Source organism: Saimiri boliviensis, chromosome 17 (assembly GCF_048565385.1).
Source record: "Saimiri boliviensis isolate mSaiBol1 chromosome 17, mSaiBol1.pri, whole genome shotgun sequence".
NCBI classification, from domain to species: domain Eukaryota; kingdom Metazoa; phylum Chordata; class Mammalia; order Primates; family Cebidae; genus Saimiri; species Saimiri boliviensis.
The window spans coordinates 1,978,306-2,006,168 of record NC_133465.1 but is presented as its reverse complement, the minus strand read 5'-3'; the positions used below and the strand labels follow the sequence as shown (position 1 = coordinate 2,006,168).

General features: G+C 49.1%; 1 protein-coding gene across 4 annotated transcripts; it reads left to right on the top strand.

Moving 5' to 3' along the window:
* Positions 1-27,744, top strand: DUSP14 (dual specificity phosphatase 14). 4 transcript variants are annotated; one of them, XM_074388060.1, is made up of 3 exons: positions 1-44; positions 24,747-24,836; positions 26,416-27,744. In XM_074388060.1, exon 3 carries the CDS (start codon positions 26,508-26,510, stop codon positions 27,102-27,104), a length of 597 nt encoding a protein of 198 aa, XP_074244161.1. In that variant the 5' UTR covers positions 1-44; positions 24,747-24,836; positions 26,416-26,507; the 3' UTR covers positions 27,105-27,744. The 4 variants fall into 4 exon arrangements, with proteins under 4 accessions (XP_074244161.1, XP_039332116.1, XP_074244160.1 ...); XM_039476182.2 differs by lacking the exon at positions 1-44 and adding an exon at positions 843-946; XM_074388059.1 differs by lacking the exon at positions 1-44 and adding an exon at positions 1,741-2,450.
* The last annotated feature ends 119 nt before the right edge of the window (positions 27,745-27,863 follow it).

Genomic DNA, 27,863 nt, shown 5'->3' with positions numbered 1-27,863 from the left:
CAATTCTGAGGCCAACGATTTGCAACCGCGAGGAGCAGGGGCTGGTGAGTCCCGGACCGGGCCTGGAGTCGGGACTCTCAGGTGTCCTGACTCACCGCGGAGCCCCGAGGCAGTCGCTTTGCTCCCACGTGTCTGCCCTCACCTGCCGGGGGCGGAGGGGAAGCGGGGCTGTGCTGGGAAAGGTCCGTTTGGCACCGACTAAGGCCACCGATGGGGAGACCCGAATTTGAAAAGACCCTCGGAGTCACACGGCCAATAAGCCCTCGGCGAGCGCCTGTGTCCCGCCCGCGCTCCGGAGGCGCCCCAGCCCCGCCTCGGGGGCCGCGCCGGCGGGTGTGGGCTCCGAGACTCGGCCGCCCGCGGCGTGGCGGGGGCAGCGGCGCTGCGCAGGGAGGGCGCGCGGTCACCCCCGGGGCTCGGGCCGCCCGTGATTGTCCCAGCCGGGCTCGGCCGGCAGCTGCCGCGCCACGACTTTCGCTTCGCTCCTGGGTCCCGGCTCCCGGGCTCTCCGGGCTGGGGACGGGGCGGGGCGGGGCCGAGGGCGCGGCGAGCGGCGAGCCGCGGCTTCACACCTGTCTCGAGTTCGCGTCCTCGCCTTTCATCCCGGCTCACGGGCAGACGCTGCCGGGGGAGCGCGGGGCCGCCCGGGGCGAGGCGGGGGGCGGGACCGGGGACCCGCACCGAGGGCGGCGGCGGCTGCGGAGCTCGGGGCGCGCCCGGGCCACCCCGCGCGGCGCAGAAGCCCAGCGCGCACGCGCGCCGCCCGCCGTCCCGCTCCCCCCGCCCCGCGCCGCGTCCCCCGCCCCGGAGAGGTTGGCGGGGCGCAGGGAGCGTGCGCGCCCCGGGCGCGGGCGGAGGGAGGAGCGGGCGGCGCGCGGCGCCCATCCCGCAGAAGCCGGCGGACGCGCAGGAGGACGGAGCCCCGACCGCGACGCGCGCCGCACCGGTAGGGGGCCTGCGGGCTGGGGAGGGGGACCGTGGGGAGGGCGTCGGGGTGCGCGCGGGAGGGCGGGGGGCGCGGGAGGGGCCCGGAGACCCTGGCGACCCCGCCTCCGGAAACTTTGCGCCGGCGCCCGCACCTGCTCCCGGGCTTCCCCCGCCGCGCCGCCCCCGCGCCCCCGGCCCTGTGCGCCCGGCCCCGGCCTCTGCCGCCGCCTCCCGACCCCGCGGAGGCCGCCTCGCCCGGGAGCGCGCCGCGGATTTCTGCTTCTCTGAGAGGTTTCTGGTGCATGGACGGAAGCGACTTGACTTTCAGCGACGCCAAGTATCCAACTTGAGGCTTGGCGGCGGTAGATGGGTGTGCGCCGCGCTAACATCTGCCTTTTTGTTTCTCCCGAGTGCCCTGGCTCCGAAGCGAAGTTGAGTTGTTGGTAGAGAGGAGGTGCGCGCTGTGGCCGCCTTGAGTGGATTGTATAACTATATTTAGGCGGATGTTGCCAGTGGTACCAGCCAGTGTTATGGTAACTGGGCATCCCAGAGGCTGGGAAAGGAGGAGCGACTTGCAAATGCAGTTTTACTGTGCAGGGATTTTTTTTTTTTTTTTTTTTTTTAAACCACCTTGTACTTCTATCCTAGTAGGACCTCCGGGCATTTAACGTGTGTTAACTCGTTAGCTGTTCATTATGATTTTATAAAGAGGAGCGTGGAGAGTATTACCATCCCGTTTTACAGATGTAAAAACGGAGGCGAAGAGCAAACTCCGGGTTCATTGGTAACCTTAAAGGAATACGGACCAAGAGATTTAACCCAGAGTCTCCTGGAATTCCTAGTCCCTAAGGCCACTTAGAAGTAGAATGGAATGTTGGACCGTCCTCCCTGACATTCTGCAGATCACTTAAGAGTCAGAAAGGCCGAGGCCAGCCGGCCGCTCCATGCCCGGGACTCAGCTCTGCCACAAAGTTAAGTCACACTGGGCAAGTCAGTTTCTCTCATTTCCTTCCAGCTCTCTAAACCAGGGCAACAAAGGTGCTGTATTCTTTGCAAAGTTGTTGTGCGTGTGTCTGGAAGCTCCACTCCCTGGAGCTGCAATTTGGTGATTGCTGTGGACTCATAAAGGCCCCCAGTCTTGTGTCCCTTGCGAAACACAGAGAAGGAGGCACCCCCACAGTGAACGCCTCTTCTTCGCCAGAGACGCCTGAGAATTCACACCAGGGACACTTCACGTCAGGGACAGGCCAGGGCAGAGACGCTGACCTGGGGGAGGGACCAGGGTTGCCACGAGGAGGTAGGAGGGAGCCCTGCACAGGCGGCTTGACACAGGGGCCCTATTCCTGCCTTCAGCTCTGACTCATCTTCTGACGCTTGGGGGAGGAGAGGTAGTTGCTTGGTATTTTTGGCTTTCCCCCATAAAACTGGAGACAGTTTCCTTCATTCCAAGTCGTTTTCATGTCAGTGTTGAACGTGTCTGTCCTGAGTTCTCATCTGAAAGCTTTCATATCGGTTGACTGCAGGTATGAATTCTGTAATAGTCAATAGAATGGCATAAATGTATATTCGTTTCATTTAAAAACTAGCCAAGTATGTAAGTCCACGACATCCTCTTTAAGACTTGAACGTCTTTAAAAGGTGAGCTTTAGGGAGGGCTGTGTTTGTTGGGTTCCTTTGCACTTGGGATTTTAAGGCAGATGGATTAAAAATGCTTTTCCCAAAATCACAAGAAATACATTAACCGTTTTCTGTGACATTTTAAAATTTACTCATAAGGTTAAAGCTTTCTCGTGAACCTCCTTCTCAAAAGTAACTGCGGAGTGCCTCTTTATCAGTTTATGTGTATCTTTTTAGACTTTGCTGAGCATTTTTACAAATGTCTGTTTGCACACAGTGGTTTTTGAACCGAAATTACTTTAAAGTTGACTTGTCCTGTTCATAAAGATTTGGCTTCTGTCAAGAACAAGTAATATATTTAAGTACAACTGTTTGTAAAGTTTTAATAATCCTGATAGTGTGCTGGTAGTTCTCAGCGCAAGGGACAAATGACCCTTTCTTAAACAACTTTAAAGTAGTAGAATCATTACGATCCTAGGTTTTACCCTTAGGTGCAGAGGAAAACTTTCCTATTAAAAAAAAAAATCTAGGGCTACTAGCGTATTGTTTTGTCTTTGCTTATAAAGAAACATCAAAGGGAGTGGAAAGCTGGGAGAGTTGCTAAAGCAACCAAGGCCTGGGTATAAACTTACAGAGCTAACATTTAAGGTGGCTTTATTATTTATGAAAGCTTTATTTCACCTGGGTGAAGACAAAGAAAGGAAAGGAAAGTGTTAATGTGGGCACCATTCAAATCAGTAATTTCAGGAAATGGATGGGTTAAAACAAAATTCCTGTCACGAGTCTGTGGATTTATATATTATACATTCACTGAGGACTTTTACCATGCCGAAGGTGCTGTGCCTGAATACAGGAGGGGAGGGCAAGTGAGGTCGGTCTCTGACCTTATGAAGCTGACTGGCAAATAATGACATTCAGAGAGGATTGGCCAGAATCGTTGTCATGGTTCTGAATTCCCGGAAATCAACATTGGATTTATTTGTGAATTGTAACATGCAAAAAAAGTGTCTAAAACAAGTGGATAATTTGATGCATTATTTTAAAGAAAACATAAGTGTAACTGTCTTGCAGGTCAAGAATCTGACTCCACACTCTCCCCTCCCCCAGAGGCCATCTAGCCAGAAACTACCCTGACTTTTATGGAGATCACTTCTTTTCTATAGTTTTTATCCCCTAAATATAAATCTCTAAAAGGCAGAGTTTTATTTTGCTTGTTTTTAACTTCTTTGCAAACAAAATCAAAGTAGATACTCTTGTGAATCCTTCTTTTCTGTTCAGCGTCGTGTGAGCGTGTGTACACACACGCACATATGTAATTTTTTGTTTAAATTCCTGCAGCATGCTATTTTTAAAGATTTATCCATATTGCTGCCTATGATTGTAGTTTTTGTTTTTTAATTTTTTCGAGACAGGGTCTCTATTGTACACTGTATTGTCCAGGCTGGTCTCCAACTCCTGGGCTCAAGGGATCCTTCTGCCTGGGCCTTCTAAAGTGCTGGGATTACAGATGTGAGCCACCACACCCAGCCCACTTAGTACATTTTTGTCTTATGAACATACCGCAAATGACCTGTCCACTGTTGATGGACATTTGGGTTGTTTCTGGTCTGAGGCAATTATGAACAGCCCTGAGTCAGGTGTGCATATCTTCAGCTTTACTAGTTGATACCTGGTTTCCAAAGTGGTTGTACCAATTTACGTTCCTTCAGTGGTGTCACCTTTGGGTTTGTAATTCTCTGTATTTGCTGTTTAACCACAGTTATGCTCAAATATTTCCTGAATGAATGAATAAAGGTCCCCTGGGTAGTATGAGCCCTAGCCTGTCATGTACTAGCATATTTCTGTTTAGTTGAGTGTTTTGGAGTAACCACCCAAACACCAGAAATGGTTTCCCCACTGCGTTTGGTTGACAGATATCTTACAGAATCCTTTTATTAATCTTTTTGTTTGTTTTTTTGGGGAACAGATGAGTAATTATGGGAAATTTTGAATATGCAAAATGAAGTGCTAAAGATAAAAGTGTCTAGTACCGGCCGGGCGCGGTGGCTCAAGCCTGTCATCCCAGCACTTTGGGAGGCCGAGGCAGGTGGATCACGAGGTCAAGAGATCGAGACCATCCCGGTCAACATGGTGAAACCCCGTCTCTACTAAAAACACAAAAAATTAGCTGGGCATGGTGGCACATGCCTGTAATCCGAGCTACTCAGGAGGCTGAGGCAGCAGAATTGCCTGAACCCAGGAGGCGGAGGTTGCGGTGAGCCGAGATCGCGCCATTGCACTCCAGCCTGGGTGACAAGAGCGAAACTCCGTCTCAAAAAAAAAAAAAAAAAAAGTGTCTAGTACCTAGCTTTTAAGGCTCTTGAATGAATCCTACCTCTGGTGAATGCTTTCATTGTGCCCAGCCCTCAATGTGTAGGACAGTGTATTGTGCAGGAACCCGGGCCTATCTTTGTTAAAGTACCCTCTGAGGATGAGACTCACACACTTGTGGACCTGCCTGTTATCCTCAGGAGGCACTATGCATAGACCCTAACTCATACTTCTTGGTAATTCCAAAGTAACCACAGACTGTGCTGTAGGAATCAATGGCTCTCTTAAGTCTTTAAAATGCATTTTTCTCCAAATTTTCCTTTGGGTGAGAAAGTAGAAGTAGCTTAAAGCTGGGTTTTTGTTGTTTTTGTTTGTTTTCTTTTAAAGAGATGGGGTCTAGCAGTGTGGCTCGGGCTGGCCTTGAATTCCTGGGCTCAAGGGATCCTCCCACCTCAGCCTCTTAAGAAGCTGGGAGCTTGGAGCGTGTGCCACACCCAGCGTGAATTCCTGCTTTCTGAACAGACAGTTGCCAGGTTCAGTTTGATTTCCTGGGTTTAGTTTTGCCAGCTGGATTTAAAGTCTGTGTGTGTGTGTGTGTGTGTGTGTGTGTGTGTGTGTGAAAGAGAGAGAGCGCGAGCGCACACTCGAGAATGTGAGAAAGAGAAGGAGCAGCAGGGTGTGGGGAGAGGTAGGCGGTTCACCTGAGGACAGCTGTTAAATCCTTGTGTTGGTTGAGTACTTACTGTGTGCCTAGTATTATGTACTGTGTTTCTGCCCTTAGAGCAGAATGTTCTGCAACTCTGTAGGTTTACGAAAGGGGAATCCTTTTTAGCTGGAGAGGTGATGGACGAACACTAGCACAGAGACTGAGATTTGCAGATCCTTTTTATTTCTTCTGTCAAGTATCTTGGGAAATAGCTAAATCATTCTATTTTCAGTCTTTATTTACATAAGTCACAAAGACTTTTTTGCTCATTATAGTAAAGATTTTTTTTTCAGATTCTCTAAAATAATCTTAATTATAGAAACCACATGCAGATAAATTAGAAGTTTTCAAGAAAAGACACCCAAAGGAGGAGGAGTAAGAAGTCGTTAGTCGGCCGGGCGCAGTGGCTCATGCCTGTAATCCCAACACTTTGGGAGGCTGAGGCGGGCGGATCACCAGGTCAGGAGTTCTAGACCAGCCTGGCCAACATGGTGAAACCCCGTCTTAAAAAAAAAAAAAGGCTGGGCGCGGTGGCTCAGGCCGGGCGCGGTGGCTCAAGCCTGTAATCCCAGCACTTTTGGAGGCCGAGGTTGGTGGATCACAAGGTCGAGAGATCGAGACCAACCTGGTCAACGTGGTGAAACCCCGTCTCTACTAAAAATACAAAAAATTAGCTGGGCATGGTGGCACGTGCCTGTCATCCCAGCTACTCAGGAGGCTGAGGCAGGAGAATTGCCTGAACCCAGGAGGCGGAGGTTGCGGTGAGCCGAGATCGCGCCATTGCACTCCAGCCTGGGTAACAAGAGCGAAACTCCATCTCAAAAAAACAAAAAAAGAAGTCGTCGTTAGTCTGAACCTCTTGATCTGAGTGGCAGGGGTGGAGCCCGGCTGTGTTCTCTGTCACCCTGTCGGCCTTCCAGCAGGCAGCTCTCACAGAGGAGCTCCATTTCCCACCTGTTGCGGGGCAGGGGCGGCCTCAGTCTGGGCGAGGAGGCCAAGGGCCGAGGCCACAGTATATGCCTTCTCACGTGCAGCCCACCCAGCTTGCCTGGGCACATCCCATTCTGTTCTTACACTGACCGAGAGCAACCAGAGGTCCAGTTGGGTCAACTTCTCATGCTCCGTGCCATCTTGAAACCTCAGTGGACAAGAAGGTTCTTTTGAAGTTCATATGCAGCTGGTAGGCTGAGTTCTGTGTTTGTCTCCGAACAGTCTCAGCATCAGTGGCCTAGGGCGAGTTTTTTTGTTTTTTGTTTTTTTTTTGTGACTCCTTCTGTCTTTGAGTGTATGAGTACTTATGAGAAAACTTAGTAACTGGATGGAGCATGCTACTTTTTTTTTTTTTTTTTTTGAGACGGAGTTTCGCCCTTGTTACCCAGGCTGGAGTGCAATGGCACGATCTCGGCTCACTGCAACCTCCGCCTCCTGGGTTCAAGCAATTCTCCTGCCTCAGCCTCCTGAGTAGCTGGGATTACAAGCACGCGCCACCACGCCCAGCTAATTTTTTGTATTTTTAGTAGAGACAGGGTTTCACCATGTTGACCAGGATGGTCTCGATCTCTTGACCTCGTGATCCACCCGCCTCGGCCTCCCAAAGTGCTGGGATTACAGGCATGAGCCACCGTGCCCGGCCCTGATTTTTAGTATTTTTAGTAGAGACGGGGTTTCACCATGTTGACCAGGATGGTCTCGATCTGTTGACCTCGTGATCCACCCGCCTCGGCCTCCCAAAGTGCTGGGATTACAGGCTTGAGCCACCGCGCCCGGCGTGCATGCTACTTCTGTTGACTAGTCAACATTGTGTGGCAGAGAGCACCTTCGAAGCACCAGGCTTCCCTGCCTGGGAGAGTGACCAGGAGGTGAACTTGCTTGAAGTTTTAAGGCCCTAGTAAAAATAAAATCTGGAAGAGTATTGTCAGCATACAAATTACATTAAATTTGAAGATTTATAATGAAATATTTTGCCAGTTTAGCTAACATTTAAATCTTAGATTTAACTAAATCTTTAAATCTTTGTGTTTCATTATAAAACACCAAACATTTATAATAAAGACACACTTTGCCACTTCCAGCAGGCAGCTCTCACAGAGGAGCTCCATTTCCTACCTGTTGCGGGGCAGGGGCAGCCTCAGTCTGGGCGAGGAGGCCAAGGGCCGAGGCCACAGTATAGGGCCACAGCACTCCCAAAGTGCTGTGATTACAGGCGTGAGCCACCACACCACACACCTTCCATAGTGCTGTGACTACAGGAGTGAGCCACCGCGCCTGGCCTAATACTGGCTAATACCCTGATTACAGGGGTGTGGTGGCTCACGCCTGTAATCACAGCACTTTGGGAGGCCAAGGTAGGTGGATCACAAGGTGGGTGGATAACCTGAATTCAGGAGTTCAAGATCAGCCTGGCCAAGATGGTGAAATCCCATCTCTACTAAAAACTACAAAAATTAGCCAGGCACGGTAGCAGATACCTGTAATCCCAGCTACCCGGGAGGCTGAGGCAGGAGAATCGCTTGAACCTGGGCAGCAGAGGTTGCAACGAGGCAAGATCGCACCACTGCAATTCGTGTCATCATCATTACTCTTTGGTGATTCTCTCACCAAATAAACTTGTTATTCTGGCTTCTATATAAAGAACATGGAGCCGGGCGCGGTGGCTCAAGCCTGTAATCCCAGCACTTTGGGAGGCCGAGGCGGGTGGATCACAAGGTCGAGAGATCGAGACTATCCTGGTCAACATGGTGAAACCCCGTCTCTACTAAAAATACAAAAAATTAGCTGGGCATGGTGGCACGTGCCTGTAATCCCAGCTACTCAGGAGGCTGAGGCAGGAGAATTGCCTGAACCCAGGAGGCGGAGGTTGCGGTGAGCCGAGATCGCGCCATTGCACTCCAGCCTGGGTAACAAGAGCGAAACTCCGTCTCAAAAAAAAAAAAAGAACATGGGCAGGCTCAGGCCAGAGGTGGAGATGGGGCTTGGACTAATAACTATGTGTTGTTAATATTCTTCTCTTAAAAATATTTATTTTTAGAAATTGAAGTCATATAGAAAATTATGCCGGGCACAGTGGCTTGCTTCTGTAATCCCAGCACTTTGAGAGGCCAAGGCAGGTCGATCACTTGAGGTCAGGAGTTTGATCGAGACTAGCCTGACCAACATGGTGAAACCCCATCTATCTCTAATAAACATACAAAAATTAGCCGGTATTAGGCCAGGCGCAGTGGCCCACTCCTGCAGTCACAGCACTATGGAAGACCAAAGCAGATGGATCATAAGGTCAGGAGTTCAAGACCAGCCTGGCCAAGATGGTTAACCCTGTCTCTATTAAAAATACAAAAATTAGCCAGGTGTGGTGTTGGGTGCCTGTAATTCCAGCTACTCAGGAACCTGAGAGAGAGAATTGCTTGAACCCGGGAGTCAGAGATTGCAGTGAGCTGAGATCGTGCCACTGCATTCCAGCCTGGGAGATTGATCCATCTTAAAAAAAAAAAACAACAAAAAAACCGAGTTCCTTGTCCTGCACCTGTAATCCCAGCTACTCAGGAGGCTGAGGCAGGAGAATTGCTTGAACCCAGGATGCGGAGGTTGCAGTAAGCAGAGATTGCACTACTGCACTCCAGCCGGGGCAACAGAGTAAGACTCTGTCTCAAAAAAAAAATTATTGAGGCCGGGCGTGGTGGCTCAAGCCTGTAATCCCAGCACTTTGGGAGGCCGAGGCAGGTGGATCACGAGGTCGAGAGATCGAGACCATCCTGGTCAACATGGCGAAACCCCGTCTCTACTAAAAATACAAAACATTAGCTGGGCGTGGTGGCGCGTGCCTGTAATCCCAGCTACTCAGGAGGCTGAGGCAGGAGAATTGCCTGAACCCAGGAGGCGGAGGTTGCGGTGAGCCGAGATCGCGCCATTGCACTCCGGCCTGGGTAACAAGAGCGAAACTCTGTCTAAAAAAAAAAGAAAAAAAAAATTATTGAAAGCAAATTAACCAACATCATGACTCAACCATTCAAAAATCCTTGGTCATGGCCGGGCGCAGTGGCTCACGCCTGTAATCCCAGCACTTTGGGAGGCCGAGGCGGGTGAATCACGAGGTCGAGAGATCGAGACCATCCTGGTCAACATGGTGAAACCCCGTCTCTACTAAAAATACAAAACATTAGCTGGGCATGGTGGTGCGTGCCTGTAATCCCAGCTACTCAGGAGGCTGAGGCAGGAGAATTGCCTGAACCCGGGAGGCGGAGGTTGCAGTGAGCCGAGATCGCGCCATTGCACTGCAGCCTGGGTAACGAGAGTGAAACTCCGCCTCAAAAAAAAAAAAAAAAATCCTTGGTCATGCTTTATCTTTTATAATGCTCAAAACATTAAGCATTATCAAGTCAAAACTTCCTTGGACCCTTTCTCTTTCTTTCCCATTGAGACAACCATTACCATGAATTTAGTACATTTCCTTCCAACTCTATTTAAATACCAATTTTACATCAAACTGCATTTTTTTTTCCAGAGTCTCTCTCTGTCCCTCCAGGCTGGAGTGCAGTGGTGCGATCTCAGCTCACTGCAGCCTCCCATCTTCCAGGTTCAAATGATTCTCTTACCTCAGCCTCCTGAGTAACTGGGATTACAGGAATGTGCCACCATACCCAGCTAATTTTTGTATTTTTAGTAGAGACGGGGTTTCATGTTGGCCAGGCTAGTCCTGAACTTCTGACCGCAGGTGATCCACCTGCCTTGACCTCCCAAAGTGCTGGGATTACAGGCATTAGTCACTGCGCGCAGCCTTCAAACCGCCTTTTTGATGAATGTCAAAAGGACACAGAAGAGTGGTGGCCCATGCCTGTAATCCCAGCACTTTGGGAGGCCCGGGGAGGTGGATGGCTTGAGCCCAAGAGTTTGAGTCCCGCCTGGGGCAACATGGCAAAACCTGATTCTACAAAGAACACAGAATTATCAACTGGGTGTGATGGCTCCTTCCTCTGGTTTCAGCTCTTTGGGAAGCTGAGGTGGGAGGTCCAGGCTGCAGTAAGCCATTACTGCACCACTGTGCTCTAGAACCCTTGCTCAAAAAAACAAAACAAAACAAAACAAAACACAAAACCAAACAAGACTAGGCATGGCTAGTTCACGCCTACAATCCCAGCACTTTGGGAGGCCGAAGCCAGTCAGAGTGTTGCCCGAGTCCAGAAATTCAAGACCAGCCTGGGCAACATGCCGAAACCCTGTCTCTACAAAAAATACAAAAAAATTAGCCAGGCATGGTGGCGCACCCTTGTAGTCCCAGGTACTCAGGAGGCAGAGCTGGGAGGATCACTTGAGTCCCAGTGGCTGAGGCTGCAGTGAGCCTAGATTGCGCCACTGCACTCCCGTCTGGGTGACAGAGCAAGACCCTGTCTCAAAAAAGAAATCTTGCCGGGCGCGGTGGCTCAAGTCTGTAATCCCAGCACTTTCGGAGGCCGAGGCGGGTGGATCACGAGGTCAAGAGATCGAGACCATCCTGGTCAACATGGTGAAACCCCGTCTCTACTAAAAATACAAAAAATTAGCTGGGCATGGTGGTGCATGCCTGTAATCCCAGCTACTCAGGAGGCTGAGGCAGGAGAATTGCCTGAGCCCAGGAGGCGGAGGTTGCGGTGAGCCGAGATCGCGCCATTGCACTCCAGCCTGGGTAACGAGAGCGAAACTCCGTCTCAAAAAAAAAAAAAAAAAGAAATCTTTACTGGCCTTTATTTGGTACTGTCACATGTAGTCTATGTTTAGGGGACAGAACTCTTAGATCATTTCACATTTCACATGTTTCTTTATTTTCCATCACATATTTCTTGTTAACAAAAATTGGAGAAGTATTTAGTGTTTTACGGAGCTTCAATTAGTTGGTGTAAACTTTCAGCCAAAGATGATCCCAAATGGAAATGAAGTGGAACTTGTTTTGTGTACTAGATTGTATCTTTATTTTTTATTTTTTAAAATTTTATTTAAAAGGTTCCTAGGGAATCCCCTCTCCCTGGCTTACAAATGCGTTGAACTAGATTGTGTCTTAAATCCAAATGACTACTGTATTATTTGAACATAATCTTTTTTATTTTTATTTATTTTTTTCCCCAAAAATTGCACTTACGGAGTTTCTTTTTTTTTTTTTTTGAGACGGAGTTTCGCTCTTGTTACCCAGGCTGGAGTGCAATGGCGCGATCTCGGCTCAGCGCAACCTCCGCCTCCTGGGTTCAGGCAATTCTCCTGCCTCAGCCTCCTGAGAAGCTGGGATTACAGCCACGTGCCACCACGCCCAGCTGATTTTTTGTATTTTAGTAGAGACGGGGTTTCACCATGTTGACCGGGATGGTCTCGATCTCTTGACCTCGTGATCCACCTGCTTCGGCCTCTCAAAGTGCTGGGATTACAGGCTTGAGCCACCGCGCCCGGCACTTATGGAGTTTTTTATTCCATTTCTTCTCCCAGAAAGTATAGGAGATAATGCCTATCTTTCCACAATATCAGATTAGTCTTAATATTTTTAGGTTCCTTCTAAAAATTTACTTACTAGAAATATAAATGTTTAGGTCTTCACTTCCAGGAATTCTGATTAATTAGGTCTGGGGTGGAATCCAGGAGTCTGCATTGTAACAGGCAACCCAGGTGATTCTCATGTGGGACTCCTGGGCACCAAAGTTTGAAAAATTCGTCTCCTATACCGTGGTGGTGTTATGACTTACTAATTTAAACCAGGTATCAATGTATTAGTCCATTCTCACGCTTCTGTGAAAAACTGCCTGAGACTGGGTAATTCATAAAGGAAAGAGATTTAATTGATTTACAGTTCTGCATTGCTGGGGAGGCCTCAGGAAACTTATAGTCAGTGCAGGCAGGAGAAGTGCCAGATGCTTTTAAAACCATCAGACCTCATGAGACTCATTGACAATCACAGGAACAGCATGGGGGAAACTTTCGCCCCCATGATTCAGTTACCTCCACCTGTTCCTGCCCTTGGCAAATGGAGATTACAGTTCAAGGTGAGATTTGGGTGGGGATACCAGCCTAACCATAGCAGTTGGCAAACTTTTTTTTTTTTTTGAGATGGGGTCTCTCTCTTTGGTTCACTCTAGAGTACAGTGGCATGATCCTGGCTCACTGCATCCTTGAACTCCTGAGCTTAAGCAATCCCTCTGCTTTGGCCTCTCAAAGTGCTTGGATTACAAATGTGAGCCACCACACCTGACCCTCCAGTAATGTGTTTTGTTTTGAGCCAGAGTTTCACTCTTTCACCCAGGCTGGAGTGAAGTGGTGTGATCATGGCTCACTGCAGCTTCTGCCCTCCCTGGGTTCTAACAGTTCTCCTGTCTTGGCCTCCCAAGTAGCTGGAATCATAGGCAACTGCCACCATGCCTGGCTAAGTTTTGTATTTTTAGTAGAGATGGGGTTTTGCCATGTTGGCCAGGAACTGGTCTCGAACTCCTGACCTCAGGTGATCCACCCACCTCTGCCTTTCAAAGTGCTGGGTTTATAGGCATGAGCCACCATAACATTTCAGCCAGCCTGATCTAGAAATGTTTTGATAATTAGTAATACGGGCTTCTAAAGGGAACTATTAACACTGTCACATTGTATTTCAAGACAGTATTTTTTTCAGTAGCTAAAGCCAAGGGAATAACTTCAGGATCCTCTGCCTTTGGACCTCCCTCCTGTTCAGCGGAAAACTTGATTCCTCTCTTTGCTGAAGGATGGCACAGACACCCAGTTGCCCTCACAGTGTGGTAGGACTGCTCCCTTATCATGGGGCGGGGACAGCCTTCATCAGTTCCCTCCATCCAGCTGAAGCAAAAGACTCAGCTGTTTACCTCACCCTGCTCAGAAACTCCAGCATGGTAATTATAGGTGCCTTTGATTCATAAAGAGAAATGGGAAATTAATTTACCAATACTTTATAAATGAAGTTAATTTGATTTAAAATCACTAAAAGATGGCCAGATGTGGTGACTCACACCTATAATCCCAGCACTTTGGGAGGCTGAGGCGGGTGGATCACCAGGTCAAGATCGAGACCATCCTGGTCAACATGGTGAAACCCCGTCTCTACTAAAAATACAAAAAAAATTAGCTGGTGATGGTGGCGCGTGCCTGTAATCCCAGCTACTCGGGAGGCTGAGGCAGGAGAATTTTTGCTTGAACCCAGGAGGCGGAGGTTGCGGTGAGCCGAGATTGCGCCATTGCACTCCAGCCTGGGTAACAAGAGCAAAACTCCGTCTCAAAAAAAAAAAAAAAAATCACTAAAAGATTGGAATTGGACCAGGTATATGATAAGGAAATCCTCATAGGGTGAGGGTTGCAGCTCACTGCTGGAGTTTTAAGGATTTTGATATGGTCCAGTGAGACATCAAAGGGGTAGATGATCAAGGGGTGATTATTAACTACTGAGCTCTTAGTCCTGCAAACTTTATTCTAATTTATAAATTACTTTTTTGTCTTCCCTTAAAGTAATAACGAACTTGTAAGGACCGAAATCTTAATTTGTGAAAAGACCTGCATTTTCTGAGATTTCATGGTCTTGCTTCTCAGAGGGCAGTAGTAACTTTGACAGTTTTGAGGCAGGCTTATACCTACTTGGGTTTTATTGCTGATACATGATTTTTTTTTAAGGAATTTGCCTCTAGATGTTCTGGCTTATGTAAATAAAAGTTTACCGCTTAACCAAGCACATATGATTCACATTTAATTTTTACCACTCACTCCTGGAAAATTTTAAAGTGTTATTTATATAAGCCATTCCATTATTTATGGAAGCCATTGGTTTCCAGTTATCACTAAACAAGTTTTAAATACGGTTGCAGACTTTTGCAAGCATGTTCTTGGTTCAGTTTTATCGGATGTTTCACACCCGAAGACCATCTCGTGCCAGAGCAGTTTAGGATTCTTAGCAATCACTCCCCAGTCTGTAAAGCACAGTCACATCAACCTGACCTTATGATCCTTAATTCCTTTCTCTCTGCAGTTTTTATTTTTTTCCCCAATGAAATGTACGTTTTGGTAGTCTTTGAATGAATGGATCTGTTGTGGTCTGACTAAGCAACAAATGGACAACTCACAGAAGGACAGCTGTGGTCCCAGTGGGGCTACCGATTTTCTGTGGAGAGTCTGGGAAAGCCTCTTCACCTCCATTTACCTCCGATTCTCTGGGGACCACGGCAGCAGACTGGTAACTGATCCGGGAGAGGCTGCGCGGTGCTCACGTGGCTTAGGTGGGACAGGTGCCCAAGTGTGTTGCCACGGGTCGAATGGGGCAGGAGGAGGCAGATTCTCACATTTTGTTAAGTTTGTTTTTAATGGGTTTAATCTTCAGTTTGCACTTTTAAAAACTGTGTATACAGATCACCTGGGATCTTGTTAACCTGCTGGAGCCCATTCTGTAGGTCTTGGAATGGAGCCTGCATTCTGCATTTCTTTCAAGCCTCTAGGTGGTATCCATGCTGCTGGGGCTTGGGTCACACTTGCTGAATAGTGAGGACTGTAGGAAAAGGCTATATTCTCCATTCCAAGTCTAAAAACAAGGAAGCCCTTTTTTTTTTTTTTTTTTGAGACTGTTTCTCGTCACCCGGTCTGGAGTGCAGGGGCGCGATAGTGACTCAGTGCAGCCTCCACCTCCTGGATTCACGCGATTCACCTGCCTCAGCCTCCAGTAGCTGGGGTTACAGGCGCCGGCCACCAAGCCTGGCTAATTTTTGTATTTTTGAGTAAAAACAGGTTTCACCATGTTGGCCAAGCTGGTCATGAACTCCTGACCTCAGGCAATCCGCCCACCTTGGCCTCCCAAAGTGCTGGGATTACCGGCATGAGCCACTGTGCCCGGCCAAGAAGGCTCTTGAAAGGCAAGAATGGGTGGAGAAAAAGCATATGGTATGCCGTCTCTCAAAAACGCTCCAAGAAACAACTCAGGTGTTCAGCACTGTTGGCTGTTTTTACCTTACACTGCCGCAGCCCCCAGTTTCATTCTCTCAATGCTGGTCTCTTCCTGTTTTTATGTATGTGTCTTGTGTCATTTCTGTTAGATGATCAAATCCGAGCACAGGGTTATGCCTTATGTTACCTGTATATCCCTGCTCTAGTTACTATTGCTGCATAATACAGCTCCAAAACTTGGTATAAAATAACCATTTTGTTTTGTTTGTCGAACACAACTTGTTTGCAAGTCCTTTTTTTTTTTTCTTCAGACGGAGTTTCACTCTTGTTGCCTGGACTGGAGTGCGATCTCGGCTCACTGCAACCTCCGCCTCCTGGGTTCATGCGATTCTCCTGCCTCAGCCTCCTGAGTAGCTGAGATTATAGGTGCCCGCCACCACGTCTGGCTAATTTTGTATTTTACTAAAGATAGGATTTTTCCACGTTGGTCAGGCTGGTCTCAAACTGCCAACCTCAGGTGAGCCGCCTGCCTTCGCCTCCCAAAGTGCTGGGATTCCAGGTGTGAGCCACCACGCCTAGCCTGTTCCTGTTTTTTTTTTTTTAAAGACAGGGATTGCTCTGTTGCCCAGGCTGGAGTGCAATTGGTGCAGGCAACCTGTAGCTTCAACCTCCTGGGCTTAAGCAGTCCTTCCACTTCAGCCTCCCCTGTAGCTGGAACCACAGGCGTACATCACACCCAGCTAATTTTTTTTGGTAGAGTGAGTGTCTTGTCACGTTGCTTCATTTGGTCTCGAACTCCTGGGCTCAAGGAGTCTTTCTGCTTCGGCCTCCTGAAGTGCTGGAATTATAGGGGCCACTGACCCGGGCCTAAAATGACTATTTGTATTATACTCACAGATCCCTGGAGGTCAGGAATTTGGACCTCACTACTAGGGCAGCTTGCTTTTGCTTCACAGTGTCTGGGGCCTCAGCTGGGAGTTTCAAAGCCCGGGGGTGACTTGACAGCTGGGAGCTGCGATCATAATAAAGTGTCTCTACTCACATATCTAGTGGTTGAGCTTGGTGTCAGCTGGGACCTCAGTTGGGATGTTAGCTTAACACCCATCTATGGCCTCTCCATGTGGTAGCTCTTTGGGCTAGTTCAGGCTTTCTCACCGCATGGCAGCCGGGCTCCAAGGGCACGGCCTAAGAGAACGAGGTCGCAGTGTGCGACATCTTTATTCTCTGGCCTCAGAAGCATCATTTCTCCCGTATTTGTTTGTTGTTTTAAAGACGGTGTCATTCTGTCTCTCAGGCAGAATGCAGTGGCGCCATCATAGCCCCCTACAACTTGGAACTCCTGAGCTCAAGCAGTCCTCCTGCCTCAGCCTCCCAAAGTGCTGGAATTACAGGCATGAGCCCCATGCCCAGCCTTTACTGTATTCTTTGTGTTGAGGCCATCACAAAGGTTTCTCAGGGTTTAAATGAGGGACATCAGTCCCACTGTTGGATGGGAGGATTGTCAAGATTACATTGTAAGGCAGGCGTCCCCAAACTTTTTACACAGGGGGCCAGTTCACTGTCCCTCAGACTGTCGGAGGGCCGCCACATACTGTGCTCCTCTCACTGACCACCAATGAAAGAGGTGCCCCTTCCTGAAGTGCGGCGGGGGCCGGATAAATGGCCTCAGGGGGCCGCATGCGGCCCGCGGGTCGTAGTTTGGGGACGCCTGTTGTAAGGGCTGGCCATAGTGGTTCATGCCTGTAATCCTAGCACTATGGGAGGCTGAGGTGGGCGGACTGCTTGCGCCCAGGAGTTTGAGACCAGCATGGGCAACATGGGGAAACCCTGTTTCTATAAAAAATAGGAAAATTAGCTGGGCATGGTGGCACACACCTGTGGTTCCAGCTACATGGGGAGGCTGAGGTGGGAGGAGGCTGAGGTGGGAGGAGGCTGAGGTGGGAGGAGGCTGAGGTGGGAGGAGGCTGAGGTGGGAGGAGGCTGAGGTGGGAGGATCACTTGAACCTGGGAGGTGGCGTGGCAGTGAGCCCAAATCGTATCACTGCACTCCAGAGGGAGACCCTGTCTAAAACAAAACAAAAAAACCAAGGTTACGCTGTGGGAGTGTCATGTGCGATGGGAGATGCTGTGTCTCTGGGGAACACATCCCGCAGCAGCCCGCTGCAGCACTCAGCAGGGTGTTGACCACGCAGTGTGAACTCAGCGAAAGACTGTCGAGTGAATGAGTGGTAGGTAATTTAAGCACCAAGGTGGGTGAGGACCAAATTCAAGAATCCAATTTCGGATGTGAACCGATTACCCCATGGTACCGAAATAAATGCAGACCCTCCACCCTTTATAGTTATTGATGGTCTCTTCTCAGCATCTCTACTCTTCCTGTTGCCAACATGGAGACTCTGTGATTTTAGCACATGGTACTAAACTTCTTCAAATCTTGGCATCTGTGTCACAATGCCGGCATGTTGTTTTTCCTGCTTGTCTAGCGGACTGCCCCTTTCCTTCTTGGGCTGTGGCGTATTCTCTACCCAGCAGCTGGCTAGTATCTTACAGTAGTGGTTGGGCTGGGTGTGATGCCTCACATCTGTAATCCCAGCACTTTGGGAGGCCAAAGCAGGCAGATCACCTGAGGTCAGGGGTTCGAGACCGGCCTGGCCAACATGGCAAAACCCCCTGACCCCCGTCTCTGCTAAAAATACAAAAATTAGCCAGGCATGGTAGTGTGTGTGTAGTACCAGCTACTTTGGAGGCTGAGGTGGGAGAATCGCTTGAACCTGGGAGGCGGAGGTTGCAGTTAGCTGAGATTGCGCCACTGTACTCCAGCCTGGGTGATAGAGCAAGACTTGGTCTCAAACAAACAAAAAACGATCAGCTTCCGTTAGCCTCAGCAAATGTAGTGTGAACAGGCTGCCAGTCCATCTGTGGATGTCAAGATGGCTGGCCTGGTCACATCTACATAGGTAGTTGCTCTATGGCTACATGTCACAGTGGGGGAATACCTGTGGCTGAACCAGAGTGTGACTCTCAGTCTTTAGCTTTATGTATCTTTTTTTTTTTTTTTTTTTTTGAGACGGAGTTTTGCTCTTGTTACCCAGGCTGGAGTGCAATGGCGCAATCTCGGCTCACCGCAACCTCCGCCTCCTGGGTTCAAGCAATTCTCCTGCCTCAGCCTCCTGAGTAGCTGGGATTACAGGCACGCGCCACCATGCCCAGCTAATGTTTTGTATTTTTTTTAGTAGAGACGGGGTTTCACCATGTTGACCAGGATGGTCTCGATCTATTGACCTCGTGATCCACCCGCCTCGGCCTCTCAAAGTGCTGGGATTACAGGCTTGAGCCACCGCGCCCGGCCAGCTTTATGTATCTTGTGTGGATTATCCTCATCTTAGAGAACACTAACTTATCAGTTAGTTAATACAGTGAGAAAAGCAAAAACGACCCCTTCGCCAAAGTAAGTAGAAGATTTGAGATGTTTTACTGCAGTTGCTAAAGCTTTCCAGGTGACAGAACAATTTGTGAACATCTTTTACTTCATTTTACTTTAGTATGTATGTATGAGACGCGGTCACTCTGGCTGGAGTGCAGTGGTGCAATCATGGCTCACTGTAGCCTCCACTTCCCAGACTCAAGTGATCCTCTCACCTCAGCCTCCTGAGTCACTGGGATTACAGGCACGTGCCACCATGCCACCATTTTTTGTAGAAACAGTGTCTCATTATGTTGCCCAGGCTGGTCTTAAATTCTTGAGCTTAAGGAATCCTCCTGCCTCAGCCTCCCAAAATGCTGTGATTACAGGTGTCAGCCACTGTGCCTGGCTGAAATCTTTTTTTTTTTTTCCGAGACAGAGTCTCGTTCCGTTGCCTGACATGATCTTGGCTCACTGCAGCCTCCGCCTCCTGGGCTCAAGTGATTCTCGTGCGTCAGCCTCCAGGGTAGCTGGAATTCCAGGTGCACACCACTATGCCAGGCTAATTTTTGTATTTTTAGTAGAGATGGGGTTTTACCATGTTGGCCCAGCTGGTTTTTTTTTTTTTTTTTTTTTTTGAAGTGGGGTTTCACCATGTTGCCCAGGCTGGTCTCCACCTTCTGAGCTAAAGTGATCTAAAGTGCTAGGATTATCATTTTCATTACTGAATCAGAAGTTTGGGCCATGGTGGCTCACCTCCGTAATCCTAGGCTCTCCGAAGCCTGGAAGATTGAGGCTATAGTGACCTAAAATTGTGCCACTGTACTCTAGCCTGGGCAACAGAGAGACTCTGCCTCAAAACAAAAAGAACTAGATAGATATTTACTTGATTAGAAGGAGAAAATGTGATTACATAACCTTTTTGAATATAAAAAGGTAACAGTGTAGGCCTCTCCAGTATGTACTCTGACCCTCTGAAATTCCTCAAACTTAAAGTATTTTAGTCAGAGCATTTTACAGTCACCTGAAACATCGTTGTGGCCATTTTCTGCTGTTGATTGAACATGAGAAGAAAAGAAAAGTAACTGCTAATACTGGTGGTTGTCTTTTTTCTTTTTTTTTTTTTTTTGAAAGAAAAGTAACCTCCATGGCACTAGGATGGATGCTCTGATTAGGTTGTGACCCCAGGTAGCAATTCTGAATGGCAGGTACAGATGCCAGTGCTGACCAATTACAAGGCCACAGGCTGGTGCCTGCATCCCAGGAGCTCTGCAGTGCAGGGAGCAATCGGTTATTAACATTAGCATATGCATTATTGAGATTAGAGGCCTGCTGGAACTCTACTAATTCTGTATTTTGTTTAGTACTTAGTGCTCTATGCTTACTATCCAAAAGACCAGCATCATCTCTGAGAAGACATTGCTCATAGCAGGTTAAGGACAACCCAAAAAACCCCTTCTTTCAGAAGGACAGCTCTTCCGCTTTTCACCCTACCTCCATCCCCCCTGTGCCCCCAGGAAAGCATTTTTCCTCCAGGAAGCACAAGGCATCTCGGGAAGGCCAAGTTGAACACCATAGACAGTGAGGTGGACATTCTTCAGCATTCTCCCTGGTCATCTTTGTCCCGGAGACCTTTGCCTTGCAGCAGGATGATATGTTCACTCAGGGAGCACCATGCAATCTGCAGTCCCTCCAATCCGGGTCAAACTCTGCCACCATCTCTCCTTTCCTTGTCTCCCAGGACATGCTTACTCAGTAGAATTTTCATGCACCTGTGATGTGATACACGTGGGTTTTTTATTTTTTACCATCTAGTTCTACTGATCTGAGAACTGGACAACTTTAAGGCTTCCCGTAGCACCTGCTCTGAGGCTGCTCCTTGCTGAGGTCCCTCTGCAGCCATGGGGACATTCTGTGCACCAAATGGTGTACCAGGACGTGGCAGTAGGGGAAACTGGAGCAGCTCGGCCCATCTGGGCTTAGCCTTTCTGTAAGTAGCACTGAAACACCTTGTTAGGCAGATGCACACCCCTTTTGTGTGTGGCAGGCGCTGGCTGGTGGTGTGGAGCACCTCGAGGCAGGCGAGAACATAGCCAGGCTGCAGTCACCGCAGAGAAGCAATGTGTGGACTTGAGCTAGAAATCCGGACACCTTGCGTCTTTTCCTAGTTTAACTTCTCAAGTTGAAATTATCTCACCCTTTCTCAACTGTGTATTTTCCAACCTGTCAAGGGGGTCAGGAGTGTTTGTCAGAGAAGCATCTGTAGCATCTGTGCCCTCTACATGCCCTCTGGCAGAAGTTGTTTTTCTGAAACTTGGGACCAGTTTTGGCATTTTAAGCAGGTTTCTTGGCAAAGAGGCAGACTAGCAGCAGCAGGGATGGAGCATCATGTCTGTCTCACTTGGATTCTGCCCCGAGGGCTCACAATCTGTTTCCCTTCTGCACCAAGTACCCTAGCACTGCTCAGCAAATGAGTTAACAAAATCAGACCGGCTTCCACAAGGAACTTAGGCTCCTTTGCCTCAGGAGGGCAAGTGGCTTCCCAGACAGCATAATTTGGGAGAACGCATCGTTCTGTCACCCAGGCTGGAGTGCAGTGAAGCGATCTCGGCTTCCTGCAGCCTCTGCCTCCTGGGTTCCAGTGATTATCCTGCCTCAGCCTCCCTAGTAGCTGATTACAGGCATGCGCCACTATGCCCGGCTAATTTTTGTATTTTTATTAGAGACGGGTTATCACCTTGTTGACCAGGCTGTTCTCAAAGTCTTGACCTCAGGCGATCGCCCACCTTAGCCTCCCAAAGTGTTGGGATTACAGGTGTGGGCCGCAGCGCCTGGCCAAGCCTCTTAATTAGACAACTAGATAACCTACTCGGAGATTTGATTAGCATCTTTCGGATTTTCCACAACGAGAGGAGAGTCATCCCCAGCAGCTTGATGGCCTAATTTTGTGTTTATTACCACAGTGACTTTGCTTTTTAAACCAGTAGGCTTCTGCCAGGGAAGACGCGCAAGTGGCTGTACAAAGGATGTTCTCACTTCAGAGTTTCTGCCCAGTTCATGTTTCTGTCCAGTACACACACACACACACACACACGCAGTTCCTTATGTGACTGCAGCCTCTTCCTCAGCTGTGATTTTGCCTGTGGACTCCCGTAGCATTAGCCAGTCATGGGATGTGTGGGCTCCCAAAGCAGGGCCTGGCCCCAAGTGAGGCGGCGGCTCCCTTCGTAGAAGGGCAGTGTTTGGGAGGGACGACTTGGGAGCTGTCAGCACCAGCACCGGCACGCGTGGTGCCTCAGTCCTGCAGGGGAGTGCGGACAGAGCCACAGTGCTCATCTCTGCAGTAGTACTCAGAGCCTTCCCCACCCACAGCCTCACCTGAGAAGGGCACATCCTCCGGCCCCACCCCAGAGGGACGGAATGAGAAGCTGGGGAAGGGTCCAGCAGCTTCTCTGTGCTCACAGCCCTCTGGGGGATTCTGAAGCATGCTCAGGTTTGAGAGCTCCTGCATTATAATGACAGAAATATTTGTAAATGGGGCTGAGCGCAGTGGCTCATGCCTGTTATCCCAGCACTTTGGGAGGCCGAGGTGGGTGGATCACTTGAGGTCAGGAGTTTGAGACCAGCCTGGCCAACATGGCAAAACCCCAACTCTACTAAAAGCACAAAAGATAGCTGGGCATGGTGGCACATGTCTGTAATCCCAGGTACTCGGGAGGCTGAGGCAAGAGAATCTCTTGAACCCGGGACGTGGGGAGGTGGAGGTTGCAGTGAGCCCAGATGACACCACTGCACTCCAGCCTGGGCGACAGAGTCAGACTCCATTCCAAAAAAAAATTATATTTTAAGAAAATATTTAAAAATGATAAGGCCAGGCACGGTGGGTCACGCCTGTAATCCCAGCACTTTGGGAGGCCGAGGCGGGTGGATCACAAGGTCAAGAGATCGAGACCATCCTGGTCAACATGGTGAAACCCCGTCTCTACTAAAAATACAAAATATTAGCTGGACATGGTGGCACGTGCCTGTAATCCCAGCTACTCAGGAGGCTGAGGCAGGAGAATTGCCTGAACCCAGGAGGCGGAGGTTGCAGTGAGCCGAGATCGCGCCATTGCACTCCAGCCTGGGTAACAAGAGCGAAACTCCGTCTTAAAAAAAAAAAAAAAGATAAACGTGTTATAGGATCCAGCCCTTCACTCCAGGGTATTTAATTCAGAGAAGAAGGCATATGTCTACACAAAGACACCTGTACGTGGATGTTCATAGCAGCTGTACTCTCAGTGCTTTAAACCAGAGACAACCCAGGTTCATCAGTGGGTGAATCTCAGCTCACTGCAACCTCCACCTCCCAGGTTCTAGTGATTCTCCTGCCTCAGCCACCTCAATAGCTGGGCTTACGGGTGTGTGCCAATATGCCCAGCTAATTTTGGTAGTTTTAGTAGAGACCCGGGTTTCTCCACATTGGCCAGGCTGGTCTCAAACTCCTGGCCTCAAGTGATCCGTCTGCCACAGCCTCTCAAAGTGATGTGATCACAGGCATGAGCCACCATGCCTGACCTATATATATTTCTATACTAAGTCCATTGATATAAAAGTCTAGAGTGCAAGCCATAGTGACAAGAGGTCAGTGGTTGCTTGGGAATGGGGGTAAAGGGCAAGAAACGGTTGGATTATAAAAGAACATGAGGAAATTTTGCGGGGGTCGGGGGATGATGGATGTATTTATTATTGTGAGGTCCTGGGGTCTCCAGTGTGTACATACATCAGAACTCATCAGGTTATGTACTTGATCAAGTTGTATAGCCGTTTATATGTCAAGTACGCCTCAACAGAGCTGTAAAAAAACAACAAAAACAACAGGTGTGACAGTTACCTGGGAAAGGCAGGGAACAGGGGGTAGAAGAACACATTTTTATTTTTATTTTTATTTTTTTTTGAGACGGAGTTTCGCTCTTGTTACCCAGGCTGGAGTGCGATGGCGCGATCTCGGCCCACCGCAACCTCCGCCTCCTGGGCTCAGGCAATTCTCCTGCCTCAGCCTCCTGAGTAGCTGGGATTACAGGCACGTGCCACCATGCCCAGCTACGTTTTTTTATTTTTAGTAGAGACGTGGTTTCACCATGTTGACCAGGATGGTCTCGATCTCTTGACCTCGTGATCCACCCGCCTCGGCCTCCCAAAGTGCTGGGATGACAGGCGTGAGCCACCGCGCCCGGCCGGAAGAACACATTTTTTATGATGTTCATGGTACATTATTACACAAATGAATAAAATAGGAGGGACAATAATGGGAAAGAGAACAAAAAGAAGGAAAACTGTCAGTTTCCAGCCTGAACACCAGCACCGCCTACAGCTGGCCTCCCTGGCTGCGCTCTGATCTGTGGTCCTGCTGTTCGTGAAGCCGTCCGTCCTCACTGCCAGGTCCCATGTCACCGCTCCTGGCCACGCCATCCCTGGCTTCCTGTTGCACATGGTCCTCCACCTTCTGTTCAGGCACGGGGCTGCTTGGCTCAGCTGACTGCACCTGGCCTGTCCCTGCTCCCACCACAGGGCTGACCGACAGCGCACGGAGAGACTCGAGCCCGTGTCGTGTCCTCACGTCCAGTGGGCACTGGGCAGTGCCAGATGTTTCACGGACGGGTTGTGGTCTCTGAGTCTCCTCAAGAGGTTTGTCTTTATTATTGCCAAACTGTCACGCTGTGGGTCACGTGTCGTTAGCAAAAAGCTGAGATTCAGGCTGGTATTTCTTACTGGTGCGCCAGCCTTTACGTGCACACCTGGAAGTGTTAGCACACTTGCTCCTTCCTAGCTCTGTTCCAGTCAGACCCACGTTCGCAGTGAAAGCCCGTGAGGAATTCTTTGCGACTCACTGATTGGCTGTGTCCCGGCCTCCTTGTCTTCCTGCAGATCTGATTTGTATCCACCGTCACCAGCGCTGCTCACTTAGGACTTTCTGGATCCAGACCAGGCTCCAGCATCCACTGGACTCGGGAGCAAGTGAGTAGCCCCAGCACCGCCTGCCTGTTGACCCTGGGGAGGCTCTCGTCAGACTAGAATCGTAGCAGGCTTCCTGACCGTCCCCTGGGTATGGGCAGGCACATTTCCCACTGGGCGCAGGTGATGAACCATTGTGATTTTTTTTTTTTCTTTTGGTGAGAGGCACTTATGTATCTAAAATCTCAGGAAGCCAATAACTTTCTTTTCTGCTCTAATATATATATTGACATTTAATAGCAGTCACTGGAATAATGAGAGGATAGCGTTGTTTAGATGTTGAACAAAAGCCAGCGGGATTCATTATGGAGCTCAGAATTAAATGGCAGAGGAAGGTGAAGTTATCATTTAGCTACACCCAAGGGCAGATAAAATGCTCATTTAACTTACAGGAACTTTTAAGACCATGGCCTTCAAATTGCTTGAGATTATTTCCATGGAAATGCCACAGTGTTTACATTGTCAGATAATGATAGAAGATAAGTTTCTGGTTTGGGTTGTTTTTGAGACAAGAGTCTTACTCTGTCGCCCAAGGTGGAGTGCAGTGGCATAATCTCAGCTCAATGCAACTTCCATCTCCCGGGGTTGAAGTGAGTCTCTTGCCTCAGCCTCCCAAGTAGCTGGGCTGGGATTACAGGCACCTGCCACCATGCCCAGCTAATGTTTGTATTTTTAGTAGAGATGGGGTTTCCCCACGTTGGCCAGGCTGGTCTCAAACTCCTGACCTCAGGAAATCCACCCACCTTGGCCTCCCAAAGTGCAGGGATTATAGGTGTGAACCACCTGGCCCATTCATTCATTCACTCACTCATCCATCTATCCGTCTTGCTCTGTCACCCAGGCTGGAGTGAAGTGGCATGATCTTGGCTCCCTGCAAACTCTGCCTCCCAGGTTCAAGTGATTTTCCTGTCTCAGCCTCCTGAGTAGCTGGGACTACAAGTGTGCACCACCATGCCTGGCTAATTTTTGTATTTTTAGTTGACATAGGATGTCACCATATTGTTCAGGCTGGTCTCGAACTCCTGATCTCAGGTGATCCACCCGCCTTGGCCTCCCAAAGTGCTACCATGAGCCATCACACCCGGCCTTTTTTTTTTATTTTCTGAGACTGGGTCTCTCTCTCACCCAGCCTAGAGAGTAGTGGTGCTACCATAGCTCACTGCAGCCTCCATCTCCCAGGCTCAAGTGATCCTCCCACCTCGGTCTGCTGAGAAGCTGGGACTACAGGTATGCATTACTATACTCAGCTAATTAAAAAAAAAATTTTTTTTTTTTAGAGATGGGGTCTCACTGTGTTGCCCAGACTGGTCTTGAACTCCTGGGCTTAAGCGGTCCTCCCACCTCAGCCTCCCAAAGTGCTGGGATTATAGGCGTGAGCCACCGTGTCAAGCGTGTGTGTGTGAATCACCAGAGAGCAGAATTTTATATTGATTTTACGTTTTTGTCTTAGGTGACTTTTCCTGATAATTGATAGAAAATGATTTGTCTATCTTCGAGAGGCGGTACTGTATTATCAAACATGACAGAAGGCTCTGAGGAATCAGTAGCACTTAAAGTACTCACACGTACCTGTATTTTGCAGGAAGGAGACTGTAATTTTGGATTCCTTGGTGGAGGAAAATCAAACACTCTGGTCTTGCTCCCAACGATGCAAGTGTGATTGCTGGTGTCTTCATGAGCTCCAGAGGTCACAGCACGCTACCAAGGACTCTCATGGCCCCTCGGATGATTTCTGAGGGAGACATAGGAGGCATTGCTCAAATCACCTCCTCTCTCTTCCTGGGCAGAGGCAGTGTGGCCTCCAACCGGCACCTCCTGCAGGCTCGTGGCATCACCTGCATTGTGAATGCTACCATTGAGATCCCTAACTTCAACTGGCCCCAGTTTGAGTATGTGAAAGTGCCCCTGGCTGACATGCCGCACGCCCCCATCGGACTGTACTTTGACACTGTGGCTGACAAGATCCACAGCGTGAGCCGGAAGCACGGGGCCACGCTGGTGCACTGTGCCGCGGGGGTCAGCCGCTCGGCCACGCTCTGTATCGCGTACCTGATGAAATTCCACAACGTGTGCCTGCTGGAGGCGTACAACTGGGTGAAGGCCCGGCGGCCCGTCATCAGGCCCAACGTTGGCTTCTGGAGGCAACTGATAGACTACGAGCGCCAGCTCTTCGGGAAGTCGACAGTTAAAATGGTACAGACACCTTACGGCGTAGTTCCCGACGTCTACGAGAAGGAGTCCCGACACCTGATGCCTTACTGGGGGATTTAGTGCCACGGGAGCCTGCGTCAGCGGCCCCGGCCCGAGCAGGACCGGCGTCCGCCTCCCGCCGGCCGCTCCCTCTCCCCTCTCCGCTCAAACGGCTGACTTCTAAGTCTCCCTCAAGTGTTTTTACACTGGGTGTTCAAATTTCTTTTAAGAGATGATAGGGAGGGGACATAAAGGGAATGCATATACTGCTAGTCACATTTTTAAAATTAACATTTTGGAATAGCGTTTATGAAAATCTTTAGCTTTTAATCATTTTTAACAATTTGAACAGTTTAATAAACTGTTTGGTTCTGCTCTCTTCTGAATCTCATGCCTTTGGCACCTTGGGAGGTACAGGAGGAGCTCAGTGCAAAACTCACTCTGGGGCCTCATTAGCCCTTTAGAGACAAGCTTTGCCCCAGGCTGCTGACCAAACAAACATGCTTAGGGAAGATTGATACCAGCTTCAGTCTCTACTGGATTCGCCCTACTCTTTCCTTTCCCCTCTATTATTTAGTGACTCTGTAAGTTAAAATAAATACACCTTTATTATTTAGCTGTTAAGTAACTATAATGAAATCTGCTGCAAAAAACTCTCTTGGAATCCATGTGCCCAGGATTATATTAGCATTATTTTTAATAAATCTATATGCTTACCATACTAGAATTTTTACTAATAATTTCAGGGTGTGTGTGTTGATGGAAAAAAGGTGCCCACCAGTAACTGTGCTAAAATGTGGCTCTTGTGACAAGTGTGAACACTACGTAAAATACAGCTCC

Bases quoted from the DNA above. Each gene is read 5' to 3' on its own strand.
- DUSP14 (XM_074388060.1), top strand. From the start codon at position 26,508: ATGAGCTCCAGAGGTCACAGCACGCTACCAAGGACTCTCATGGCCCCT.